Source organism: Chironomus tepperi, unplaced genomic scaffold, assembly GCF_022539635.2.
Source record: "Chironomus tepperi strain 1889 unplaced genomic scaffold, CSIRO-AGI_Ctep_v1 contig_223, whole genome shotgun sequence".
Taxonomy (NCBI): Eukaryota; Metazoa; Arthropoda; class Insecta; order Diptera; family Chironomidae; genus Chironomus; species Chironomus tepperi.
The window spans coordinates 1696086-1706587 of record NW_027226345.1 but is presented as its reverse complement, the minus strand read 5'-3'; the positions used below and the strand labels follow the sequence as shown (position 1 = coordinate 1706587).

At 32.7% G+C, this 10502-nt stretch overlaps 4 protein-coding genes across 4 annotated transcripts; 1 reads left to right on the top strand and 3 right to left on the bottom strand.

The window, feature by feature from the left end:
• Positions 1-1630: 1630 nt before the first annotated feature.
• On the bottom strand, positions 1631-3004 carry LOC139090960 (UBX domain-containing protein 1-A). Its single transcript, XM_070640864.1, has 4 exons — positions 2865-3004; positions 2503-2805; positions 2224-2428; positions 1631-2163 (listed from the first exon to the last, which is right to left on the bottom strand). The coding sequence occupies exons 1-4, from the start codon at positions 2912-2914 to the stop codon at positions 1726-1728; spliced, it is 996 nt and encodes a 331-aa protein (XP_070496965.1). The 5' UTR covers positions 2915-3004; the 3' UTR covers positions 1631-1725.
• Positions 3005-3081: 77 nt separating this feature from the next.
• Fitm (acyl-coenzyme A diphosphatase Fitm) lies at positions 3082-5058 on the bottom strand. The gene is made up of 3 exons (XM_070640860.1): positions 4682-5058; positions 4271-4469; positions 3082-4099 (listed from the first exon to the last, which is right to left on the bottom strand). Exons 1-3 carry the CDS (start codon positions 4950-4952, stop codon positions 3340-3342), a joined length of 1230 nt encoding a protein of 409 aa, XP_070496961.1. The 5' UTR covers positions 4953-5058; the 3' UTR covers positions 3082-3339.
• Positions 5059-5447: 389 nt separating this feature from the next.
• Zcchc7 (Zinc finger CCHC-type containing 7) lies at positions 5448-9409 on the top strand. Its single transcript, XM_070640842.1, has 6 exons — positions 5448-5593; positions 5669-5845; positions 5915-6866; positions 6928-7709; positions 7772-7915; positions 7981-9409. Exons 1-6 carry the CDS (start codon positions 5588-5590, stop codon positions 9346-9348), a joined length of 3429 nt encoding a protein of 1142 aa, XP_070496943.1. The 5' UTR covers positions 5448-5587; the 3' UTR covers positions 9349-9409.
• Positions 9410-9517: 108 nt separating this feature from the next.
• Positions 9518-10350, bottom strand: LOC139091124 (troponin C, isoallergen Bla g 6.0101-like). The gene is made up of 4 exons (XM_070641067.1): positions 10255-10350; positions 10100-10190; positions 9631-10032; positions 9518-9573 (listed from the first exon to the last, which is right to left on the bottom strand). The coding sequence occupies exons 2-4, from the start codon at positions 10176-10178 to the stop codon at positions 9518-9520; spliced, it is 537 nt and encodes a 178-aa protein (XP_070497168.1). The 5' UTR covers positions 10179-10190; positions 10255-10350.
• Positions 10351-10502: the final 152 nt, after the last annotated feature.

Here is a 10502-nt window from a genome sequence, read left to right as displayed (position 1 = left end):
TTCATGTCTGCTCATGTCTTCTAGAACAAGGGAATCTACAAGGTCAACAATGTATAAAGTTGTCTGATACGAATAAATCAATGGATGGATTCTATTACATTTATGAGCTGAATAATTTAGAATTTACGAACGGTTAAATTAAATTTGAATTGTTATTCTTAGTTTCATACCCTTTTTACTAATTTTTTCTGAAGATTACATCAAATAAGTGCAAATTTAGAAATTTTACATTAATTAATTAACAAGGTGATTGTTTGAAAGTAATTTAGCATTAAGTATTTCAATGACTCTCAAGAGTTGCTGATGAAAATAGCAAAAGGTTCAGTAAAAAGCTCGTCTAGATCTCAATTAAGACAAGATTGCTACAATTTCATTAAATAACATGACGTTCCACCCAAGTTAATCGTCAGACAGCAAACATCTACAGATTCTGAGAAGTATTTGAAGAAGTAAAAAAAAAGCTTTAATTTGTGTACATAATCAATATGACGTCAAAGCAAGCTAATGTAAAGAGTAGAAAAATAAGTATTTCGATGGAATTTCCAGTAGATAGGACCTAATTCGATTATCTTTTCAATGCTTGGGTAGTTGTTCGTATGGTAGTATGAAATTCTCATTTTCTACTCTATTTGCTCTTTTTTTTTCTTTTATTTCATTTTTTTAAAAATTTAGGTATGTGAATCTATCAAGCTTGTAGTTCTGTTCGATCATCAACCAATCAACTAGTTCTGACTCTGCGCGCTAAACAGGTCACCAGGACTTTGTTATCATTCATTTTTTCAAATTATTATTATTATTTAATAATTGAAATAAAGTCAGGTACTGAGTAGCGCGCGAAGTTGGAATGAAAATGTTATCAGAACTTCAACCCGTCGACAACGTCGTCAACGGCGGCTGAGTGTGTACATACAAAAAAAAAAGTATTTGAATGTCTAACTAAGGAAGAAGAGTATTTATGTGTATGGCAAAAAAATGGCAACGACTTAAATGTGCATAAAAGTGGAAAAAAGAACGATACGACGCAATACATTTGTTTGTCACATGTCTATTGTACTTCATCAGGTGCTCTGGTTGAATTAATACCCGGCACATGTTGGAGTGCACCACATTTGTTGGCAACAATCATCGAGGTAATGCTCACATGTATCATTATGCAATCATATGCTGCTTATCTATGATAAAAATGGAAAGATTTTGTAAGTATGTGGATTGAGGATCAATCGAGTCTGTCTGTTGATAATAAGAAATCGTGCATTAAGTAATTGAAATTATCAAGTAAGTCATAAAAGAAGTCGTTTTTTGATAAGCAATTCAATCAATTTTTATTCTCAGAATCACAATTATCATTTATTTGCTAAATAAAGAATTTTAAGGAAGAAAATAAAGGTTCAATGAAATGTATAAACAATGTCTTTTATTTTTTATTTATTGCTAAAACAGCAAGTCATCTGTGTTCTTGATTATTTAAATTTTCAGAGTTTTTTGACATTTGGATAAAGTCGCAGTATTAGCATTGACAGATTTTTTCGGCCAAACCAATAACGGTTTTTGAATTTTTGAAATTTTCGACATTCGAAGTAAATTTAAATTTTAGTCGTTGGACAGAGTTGGAATTGATATCATTGATAGTTTCCTAGTTTATTAATGGAGTATCTTTTATTAATTAAAATTAAAATTTGAAAAAAATCCCACAAAATTAAAAAAAAATTATATAATTATTTACGATTATGAAGAATTCTTAGTCACAGTGATTGTAGCTGATGGAACTAATTGAAGTTCCTCCAAGCTCTTCTCAAAGTCTTCGCTAGTGAACACTTTTCTTGGAAATGGAGTCATCATGCTGAATGGAAAGACTCCAGTTGGTGCTTCGCCTTGCTTTAATTGCACAAACAATCTTACGGCTGCTAATTGCTCTTGTTTATTGAATGTTTCAACTAAGGTTGCGCCATTTGGCAAGCGAATTTGTATTCGAGTTTCTTTATAATCTTTTGGAGGAGTTGCAACGACTGGCTGTACAGGTTGTGATACTGTTGGAGGTGAAATTGGTGTTGGTTCAATTCCAGCTGCTTTTGCTCGTCTAGCCGCTTTGTCGGATTCAATTTGTGCTCGAACACGTTCTCTTGCTGCTTTTTCTTCTTGCTTCTCGCGCTTCCTTTGTTCGACCTAGACGGGGGATACTTTTTAGCATACAGACAATTTACATAATTTTTTCGGTAAACTTACAATCTTTTTCATCTCTTCTTCTTCCATTTTTCTCTTGACCTCAGTAAGATCTTTTCCACTCTTTATGCGCATCTTTTCTCGTTCCAGTGCTTCTTCCTTTTCACGTTTTTCGCGTTCTGCTCGCTTTGCCTTAATCTTTTCGTCTATAAGTGCTAATTGCTGTTTCTTTTCCTCTTCTGTTAATGGCTTCTTCTCTTCAGTCGACCTGGGATAACACATATAGTTAGCATATTTATGTATATTGGAACTAGTTCATTTATCATGTTTTGATGAACATACTCAGAAAAATTCATATGGCCAGATTTAGTTGCATGGAATTCAACCTCTAATTGTGATCTAAACAGCTTATTACAGTCTTCACATTTGATACTCTTTACTTCCGCATTTGATGGATCTTCTGAACTTGGACCTGGCGATTCTTCAGTTTTCGATGACTCATCAGTTTTTGCTTCTGTCGTGGCAGTTTCTGGATTAGTAACTGTTGGTGGTGGAGTCTCTACTGGAAGATCTTCATTATTATGGACCAACAACCATTCCATTGCTTGCTCGACATTATTATTGCTGATTTTGAGAGCATATTCACTAAAATTTAAGAAAATGTTAATTTTTGTATGATTCAAGAATGTTTCTTAATTCCTTACGCCTTTTCTTTTAGAAAGCCCATTTCCATAAGTTGATTAACTCCATCCATTGTTAATTGTATTAAGTATTAACGAGTAAAAACTGAATTATAGGAAAATTCCGAAAAATTCTGTCAAAATTTATTTTGAACCCCTTAGAAACTACGCGAACAAAAAAATTTCCGGTAGATTTAAATTTCAAAAGATCGTTAATATTTTACTTTTAATTCTTTTTTTTTTATTTTTATTCCAATTAAGGCACTTACAAAATCACAATATACAGCACCACAACAAAAAATTATAACAATATTAAATTCTATGATTGTTAAATATCGGAGTGAAAAAAACTAAAGAATATGGTTGATGCATTTAAATGCACGTCATGATACCGAACGGAACCCATCATTAATAAATTATGTCCAATGAGAAAATGTTAAATAAATTAATCCTTTGGCAAAGTGTGCGATATAGAATAGACCCAATGATGAAAATATAATTAAATAAACTTCGGCGGTGGCTGTTGAAAATCGTATTTTCCTTGCGGTGGAAGCAAGTCGTTGGCATTCAATTCACTTCGTTGTGCTGGTGACTTATAAATTGGATTTCCCATGAACTTTGGCATATCCGAATTCGATTTATTTATTTTTGAATTAATTAAACTTGCTCGCCTAGCTAAATTTGATGAGCTAGTTGGTGACGGTGCTTTTTGTTGATATTTAAAGGAACACTTTCCTGGCATATCTGGCCAATCAATTACATTTGATGGATACCATGACTTATACGTAAAATACCACGTACAAATTGCTATTAATCCAGCAATAACTTTTTCAACCATTCTGTGATAATACAGCATTGTTGTCACGAGCATTACGTCCCATAATAATTGCAACAAAGTAATTGCAACAAACTGTAGCCTGATAATTGGTGAGTATTTTTCGTAAAGAACTTTTAATGTACTTAATTCATTATTATCGAGATTTTTTAATGGATTCGATGATGGCGAATTGTCTTGAGGATTTTTTCTTTTGTGCTCTTCCATTCTTAAATGATCCTTAATATATTCCCATCCAACAATTGGTCGAGTTTCTTCGATTAATACGAGTGATGAGTAGATTAATATGAAAACATGTCCTGATATGTCAAATCCACTCCAAAAAGCACCTGCTTTAAGGCATCCTTGCTTCGAATCGAACATTCTATTGTTACATCGTCCATAAGAATTCTCTATTACATTAAACAGTTTCGTCCAGAAGAACCTGCAAGATATTTCAAGAATATAGAATCAAATATTGGAAATAACGGAAATTTGACATTTAAAAAGCATTCAAAGTTCAAATTTTTAACGAAAGTTCAAAACATCCAAGACACAAACCGACATAATTCACAAAACACCACATGACATTCAACAGATAGCTACTGATAATTACCAAAAGAATGTAGCTATTCCAGCTCTCGGCAGATGATTCTTTAAAACTTTATCTCGATCGCCGCAATTCAAAACTGAACTGATGAAATATAAAAATGGAACCGACGTGATGAGTGTCCAGAACCATCCGATTTTAACAAAGAAGACATTGAACAGATTGTCGGATCTTGAGAAGTACGTTTTCGGAAAAGGTGCAAAGTCTAAAAATAAAATAAATAAATTAGAAGGAATAAATGAAAAGTTCAATAAAACTTAATTGGAAAATTTCAATAAGTCTGTCTGACTCTTTCTATATTTTCTTTTCCAATGCATGCTGTATGATTATGAAATATATTGTTTAAAAATATACATAGAGATGTTATGGAAATTTTTCGGGTAAAATGAGTGAGAGGAAAAATGTGAAAGTGCGTACCTCCAATGAGCGAAATTAAAAACAAAGCCATGATATACAGTCCAACTTTCAGTCTAGTATCAAAGAAGATTACTTTTTTGCATACATGCAGAATCATCATTGTAAGTACTTCCTTTATTGTCGAAGGATTTGTCGCAGGCTTAGTGCCCTTAGTTTCTCCACGTAAAGATTCGTTTTTGATGTTGAAATTGTTGAAATTCATTGATGTTGGCTTTGCTTTCACATTACCAGTTGCACCTAAGTTAACTGCTGATTTTCTTCGAGCTGACATATTAAAAAGTCTTTATTAATACCTCGAATTTTAATATTTTTTATGGATCTTTTTGTGCAAAAATACTATTCGAATAAATTCACGTCACAGACGTACGTTTTAGCACATTTTTGATATGGAAATATTTTAGAACATTCACTTTGTCACTACTATCATAGACTTACTTAAAACATAGTAGATTAATTTACTTTTTTATGCACTTTTGATTTAATTTTACTGAAAATTTTCCAATACCCTGAACAGCCAAATTTTGAAAACATTTGAATGGTTTTGATATTTAAATCTAAGTAATCCGTTAATTTATTAAATTTAATACGCTCTAAGATGTTCAAATCGGCAAATAATCGATTGCACTTATTCGAATGGTAATTTTAAGGACTAAAATGCGTTCTAGTAACATATTACAGAGAATAAAAATGTGACTTCTCGATCTTTCTTTTCAAACGGTTGCGAAAAATTCAAAACTCCTCTTTAAACTCGTGAAATCGATTATCCGACTGCGTGTACGGACGTATTTTCATTGAAAAATTCAGCGAAATTTATTTAATTAATTTTTCTAGTAGTCCAACAAGTTTTACACAATAAATATTAGTATTTTCATTTTCCCGGAGAAGTGTCACATAGATAATGTATAAATGGAGGTAATACAGGCACATATTGCGGAGAAACAGGTCAAAAAGTTGTTGATCTTGAAATTTCATAATAATTTTTTGCAGAATGATGAAGAGAACGAAAATTTAGAAGAACTGGAACAACAGCTTTATGCACAGGTCTTTCATGATTCAAATTTAGAGGAATTTCCTGAAACATCAACTGAGGATACGTCTTTAACACCAAATCAATCGCGAAATATGAGATATTGGCAAAATCCAAAAGAGTGCACAAAAGTGAATGTAAGTAATAACTGTATTAGTATAAAAATAAGTACACTTAATGACCTGTGTATTTTCATTGCATTTTAGTTTAAACAAAGACAAAAATTCAAAAAAGGTGCAAACTCAACATTTAAGAAGCCAGAAAGTGCAAATGAGACTCAAAATGATGAAAATGTTGAGCTGGCAGTGCCAATAAAGCCTTATTTTGTTCCATACACTTCAGTTTTGTCGTTTATGAATAATCCAGCGCCTGTGATAGAGGACGAAAGCTTAAAAGATAAAGTAATAGAGCCAGAAGAGCCCAAAAATTATGAAAAGAAAAAGACGAAATTGCCAAAATATCCAAAAGAAAAGGCAAAGTTCCTTAAACCGGCTAAAAAATTGATGAAAGTGAAATATGAAGAGAAAAAAATTAAGGCAGAGGAAGTTCGGAAGAAGTTGAAAGAAAAAGGCAAAAATAAAACAGTTTTTATTGATTTAGCGACAAGTTCTGATGATGATTCAGTCATACATATTGATAATCCAGCACCACCGTTAATTCTACTAGATTCATCAGATGACGAGCAAAGAAAAAACAACAAAAGAGCGGCAAGTCCATCAACAAGCTCAATGATTTCTGATGATTTTATTGTTGCTGGAGATAAGCGCCGATTAGTTAATCCATTTGCTAATGTTGAGCAATTAAATACTGTCATTTCGGATAAATTAAGAGATGCAATTAATGAGAAAAATGAAAAAATGCGAAAAATGAAGGCCTTAACAAGAGTTTCTTCTTCTTCAAACTCAAATTCTGCCAGAAGCAGTTGCGAACGAAATTTGAGTGATGAGAAAAATACATCAACAAAAAGCAAAAAGAGTAAAAGAGATAAAGTTTGTAACTCAAATGATGTAGAAGACTCAATTTATAGTGCAAAGGCAATGACATCAAAAAAGGATAAAGCTCAATCTAGTTCATCAAGCAACGATGAAGACAATTCAATTTGTGTAACGGCAAAAAATTCAAAGGCACGACGACGAAAATCAACTGGATCTAGAAAAGGCAAGTATTTTCAAAATAACGACCAATAAATTGATTCTAATGTGATAATTTTCAATTGCAGGCAAGGATTCTGAAAATGAGGAAGATCCAAAACAGAAGTTAGTATCCAGCACACCATTAGCTCACAAAAAGAAACGATCTAGATTTATAACACCGAATTATAATGAGGATGAATTCGCATCATTAATATCCACTGTAATTCAAGCAGATGACGAGGAAACGTGTGATTCTATAAATAATAGCAAGGTCCTTACCGATTCTATCGAAAAAGATGATGAAATGCCTAATCCTAAAGAGCGACATGATTCTCAAACTGATTGTGTAATTGTTGAGCAGAATATTCCACTAATTGATGTCCCATCGGACAATGAGCGACTTTCAATGGATTTAGATTCCGATTCTGACTCAATTAAAAACGTTTCGAATGATATTGAATGCGATTTAACATTAAATATCAAGAAAAATGAACATACTCCACATGAATTTGCACCAATTTTAGATCCAGTGAGTTCAGAACATGAAACTAAATCGAATTATCTTGATTGTGAAGTAGGATGGAACGATGAAATGCGATATTTTTACAATGAATGCTCTACTGGACGAGATTTCTGTATAGTTACAATTAAAAATGCAATGTCATCAAATCCAAATGTCTGGAGAGTCAATCATGCAGATAAAATTAGATATAATGCAGACGGTGATAGAAAAATTAGATGTCGAAATTGTAATGAATGGGGACATAAGGAAAGGTATTGTTCGCGTCCAAGAAAAAAGATTATCTGTTATATGTGTGGAGAAATCGGTCATAGAGAAACTAGGTGTCCTAATTCAATCTGCTTACGGGTATGTTTTGAAGCTTTTTGATGCTGTTGACCAAAAGATTAAATTTAATTCAATTTTTTTAGTGTGGAAAGCCGAATGATGTGTTTGCAACAATGTGTGGAAATTGCAGTAAATTTACTAAAAAGACATGTCCATTATGTCACTATAAAGGACACGATATAGACCAATGTCCTGATAAATGGCGTAGATATCACTCAACGACAACGGTAAGTATTTGAATTTGTGTCTTTGATAGATTTTGTATCTTGACTATTTGAATTTTTTATTACAGGTAACTGATAATGCAGTTCTAGACATTTCATACACCCAGAATGAACGGATGTACTGCTCGTTGTGCGCTCGAAGTGGACACTTTGCTGAGAATTGTAGTTACATTAATAAAATGCTTTATGGCTTGATTAAATCCAGCTGGTTTGTGATATCAAATAAGCCATCGTATCCAACAAATTATTCGTTTAATGCATCGAGAGAAAATGAGCATGTCTTACAACTGCTGACGTATATGGAGAATTATTCATTTAATTTAAAATTACCATCGAATTGTCAATTTTATCCGAAATTTAAAGAAGCATTTTTGCGTCATCAAGAGCAACTGAGAAATAAGGAACTCCCATCAATAAAAAGTAAACAAAAGAAAAAGAAGGCGAAGAGGAATGAAAACAAAGATAAAAGTTCAGGCAAAGTAGGAGAAAATAGCAAAGCAAAAGAAACAAAACAAAAAAATTCAACGAATTTGCATCACGACGACAGTAACTCTAATTATAGCTTTTCCGAATTCTACAGACCTAATTCTGAGCCAAACAATGAAAATCAAATAATATCGGACAGAAATAATCCACAGCTGTTATCTGATTACGTTCCGTTAGTGTCAACAAACAGAAATGATGGAAATACAAATAATAATAATAATAATCAACTTGTTGCCGTTAATGATTCTCAACAAAAAGAATGTGATTCAAAAGTGCTTCTCACAAAAGAGCATGCATCAATTCTCATGTCTCCAAAAGGTCAAAATGCCTTGTTTGACTTAGGCGAACGGTTTAAAATAATTTCACAATTTAAGTTCGATTCAATGGGAAACTCAATTTGGTTAACTGGATTGCCGTTCAATCAGCTCATGTTTCATAACGAAATGAAGCAATTAATTTATAAAATTGAAGTAGATGAATATGAAAGGATGATTGAGAAAACAACTCAAATACCAAAGATTATCGGCAGGACAGTGTCATATCTCAAGTCAAATTTACAATCAATTAAACAATGTGGATTACGTGAAACTAAACAGTTGCTTGATAAATTCACAGCAGCTGAAAAGACTCATAATCATAGAAAGGCTATAAAGTGTAGAAAAGCTCTAAATATAATCTTCATTGGACATGCTGAACTTGGTGATGGTGCAAAGCATATGAATGAATTAAAGAAAATTCTAATTGGATTAGAAAAAGAAATAGAAATAGGAAATGGTGATGCACAAGTTGATCCAAAATTAAGGAATGAAATATCTGTGCATATAAGATACATCTTTTCTGCAGTCGATCATTCAAATCTATACGGCGATTATCGTAAAATGTTTGAAGAGTATCGAAAAGTTATAATGAAACGACAAAATAGTAAGAATTTATTGTCCAGCAATAGGTGAGTAATGGACTAGATAATTTATACCTGAAAAAATAAAAACCATGAATTTTACATAAATTAAAGACTTTTCCTTTAGATGTAGTCAAAAAATATTTTTTTTTTAATATTCCTGTTGAGAATTGGTATAAATTGGAAAGTTCAGTGAATTACAGATGTGGATGTAATCCTGTTTAATCCTTTCGTTTTGGATTCTCCTCGTCCTCACCCAACATGACTTCAATGAATTCTGTGGAATAAACAATTAATTAGGAACCTTGCCTAGTTAGCTATAAAAATAATTTACCATCAAATTCAATAGTTCCACTTGAATCAGCATCAATTTCCTTAACCATCTCGTCAATTTCTGAATCAGGCATTTCTGGGTCTAATTCTTTCAAGATACCCTTGAAATCAGCAGCTGGAATATAGCCCCTCTGCTCTCTATCGTAAAATACAAAGAGGTCTCTAAGCTTACTTTTCATTGTTTCGTAGTCTTCTTCTGGCTCAACGAAATTTGAGGCAAGCTTAACGAATTCTGCAAATTCAATTTCACCAGACTCATCTTCATCAAACTCTTCCATAACTTCATCCAATTCGTCTTCGTCAACTGCCTCTCCTGTCAAAAGCTCTAAAATAATTTTAACGACATCCAAATTAATGGCTCCTTTGCAGTCGCTGTCGAAAATTTTGAATGCATCCTTCAAAACTAGATTAAAGTAAAGAAAAATAGGTTTTATGGATCTGCGACATAATATTGTGCTAGGTCTGCTTACTCTTCAACTGATCTTTGCTCAATTCAGTGTCCTTAAGTGCTTCAATTATAATTGGCTTTTTGGGTGTGTTTGGTGGCATTCTCTCGAAGGCCTGGAAAGATAAAGTCACAAGGGATATAAGATAAATCAATTTGATGGACATAATTGCTACTTACGGGTTTCTCAGCTGCTTTCCATGTCTTTAAATGTTCTGGTTCTCTCTTCTCGACAACTGGTGCTTCTTCTGCTGCTGGAGCTTCACCTTCAGCTGGGGGTACTTCAACTGCTGCATCAGACATGATTACTGTTTATCACAAGACTCAAATGAAAGAAATATCAAAAGCACTTAAAAAAATTAACCCGTCTGTCTGGTTCTATTAATTAAAGTGCAATGATATGAGATGAGGGAAATACTTATAGTTTA

Coding starts and splice junctions, on each gene's coding strand:
- Zcchc7 (XM_070640842.1), top strand. Junction 6,867..6,927: donor ATCAACTGGATCTAGAAAAG/GCAAGTATTTTC, acceptor TTTCAATTGCAG/GCAAGGATTCTGAAAATGAG. Junction 7,916..7,980: donor GATATCACTCAACGACAACG/GTAAGTATTTGA, acceptor TTTTTATTACAG/GTAACTGATAATGCAGTTCT.
- Fitm (XM_070640860.1), bottom strand. CDS start 4,952: ATGTCAGCTCGAAGAAAATCAGCAGTTAACTTAGGTGCAACTGGTAAT. Junction 4,470..4,681: donor TTTAATTTCGCTCATTGGAG/GTACGCACTTTC, acceptor TTTTATTTTTAG/ACTTTGCACCTTTTCCGAAA. Junction 4,100..4,270: donor GGAATAGCTACATTCTTTTG/GTAATTATCAGT, acceptor AATATCTTGCAG/GTTCTTCTGGACGAAACTGT.
- LOC139091124 (XM_070641067.1), bottom strand. CDS start 10,178: ATGCCACCAAACACACCCAAAAAGCCAATTATAATTGAAGCACTTAAG. Junction 10,033..10,099: donor GAGCAAAGATCAGTTGAAGA/GTAAGCAGACCT, acceptor ACTTTAATCTAG/TTTTGAAGGATGCATTCAAA. Junction 9,574..9,630: donor TGGAACTATTGAATTTGATG/GTAAATTATTTT, acceptor TTTATTCCACAG/AATTCATTGAAGTCATGTTG.
- LOC139090960 (XM_070640864.1), bottom strand. CDS start 2,914: ATGGATGGAGTTAATCAACTTATGGAAATGGGCTTTCTAAAAGAAAAG. Junction 2,806..2,864: donor GGCTTTCTAAAAGAAAAGGC/GTAAGGAATTAA, acceptor CTTAAATTTTAG/TGAATATGCTCTCAAAATCA. Junction 2,429..2,502: donor GGCCATATGAATTTTTCTGA/GTATGTTCATCA, acceptor GTGTTATCCCAG/GTCGACTGAAGAGAAGAAGC.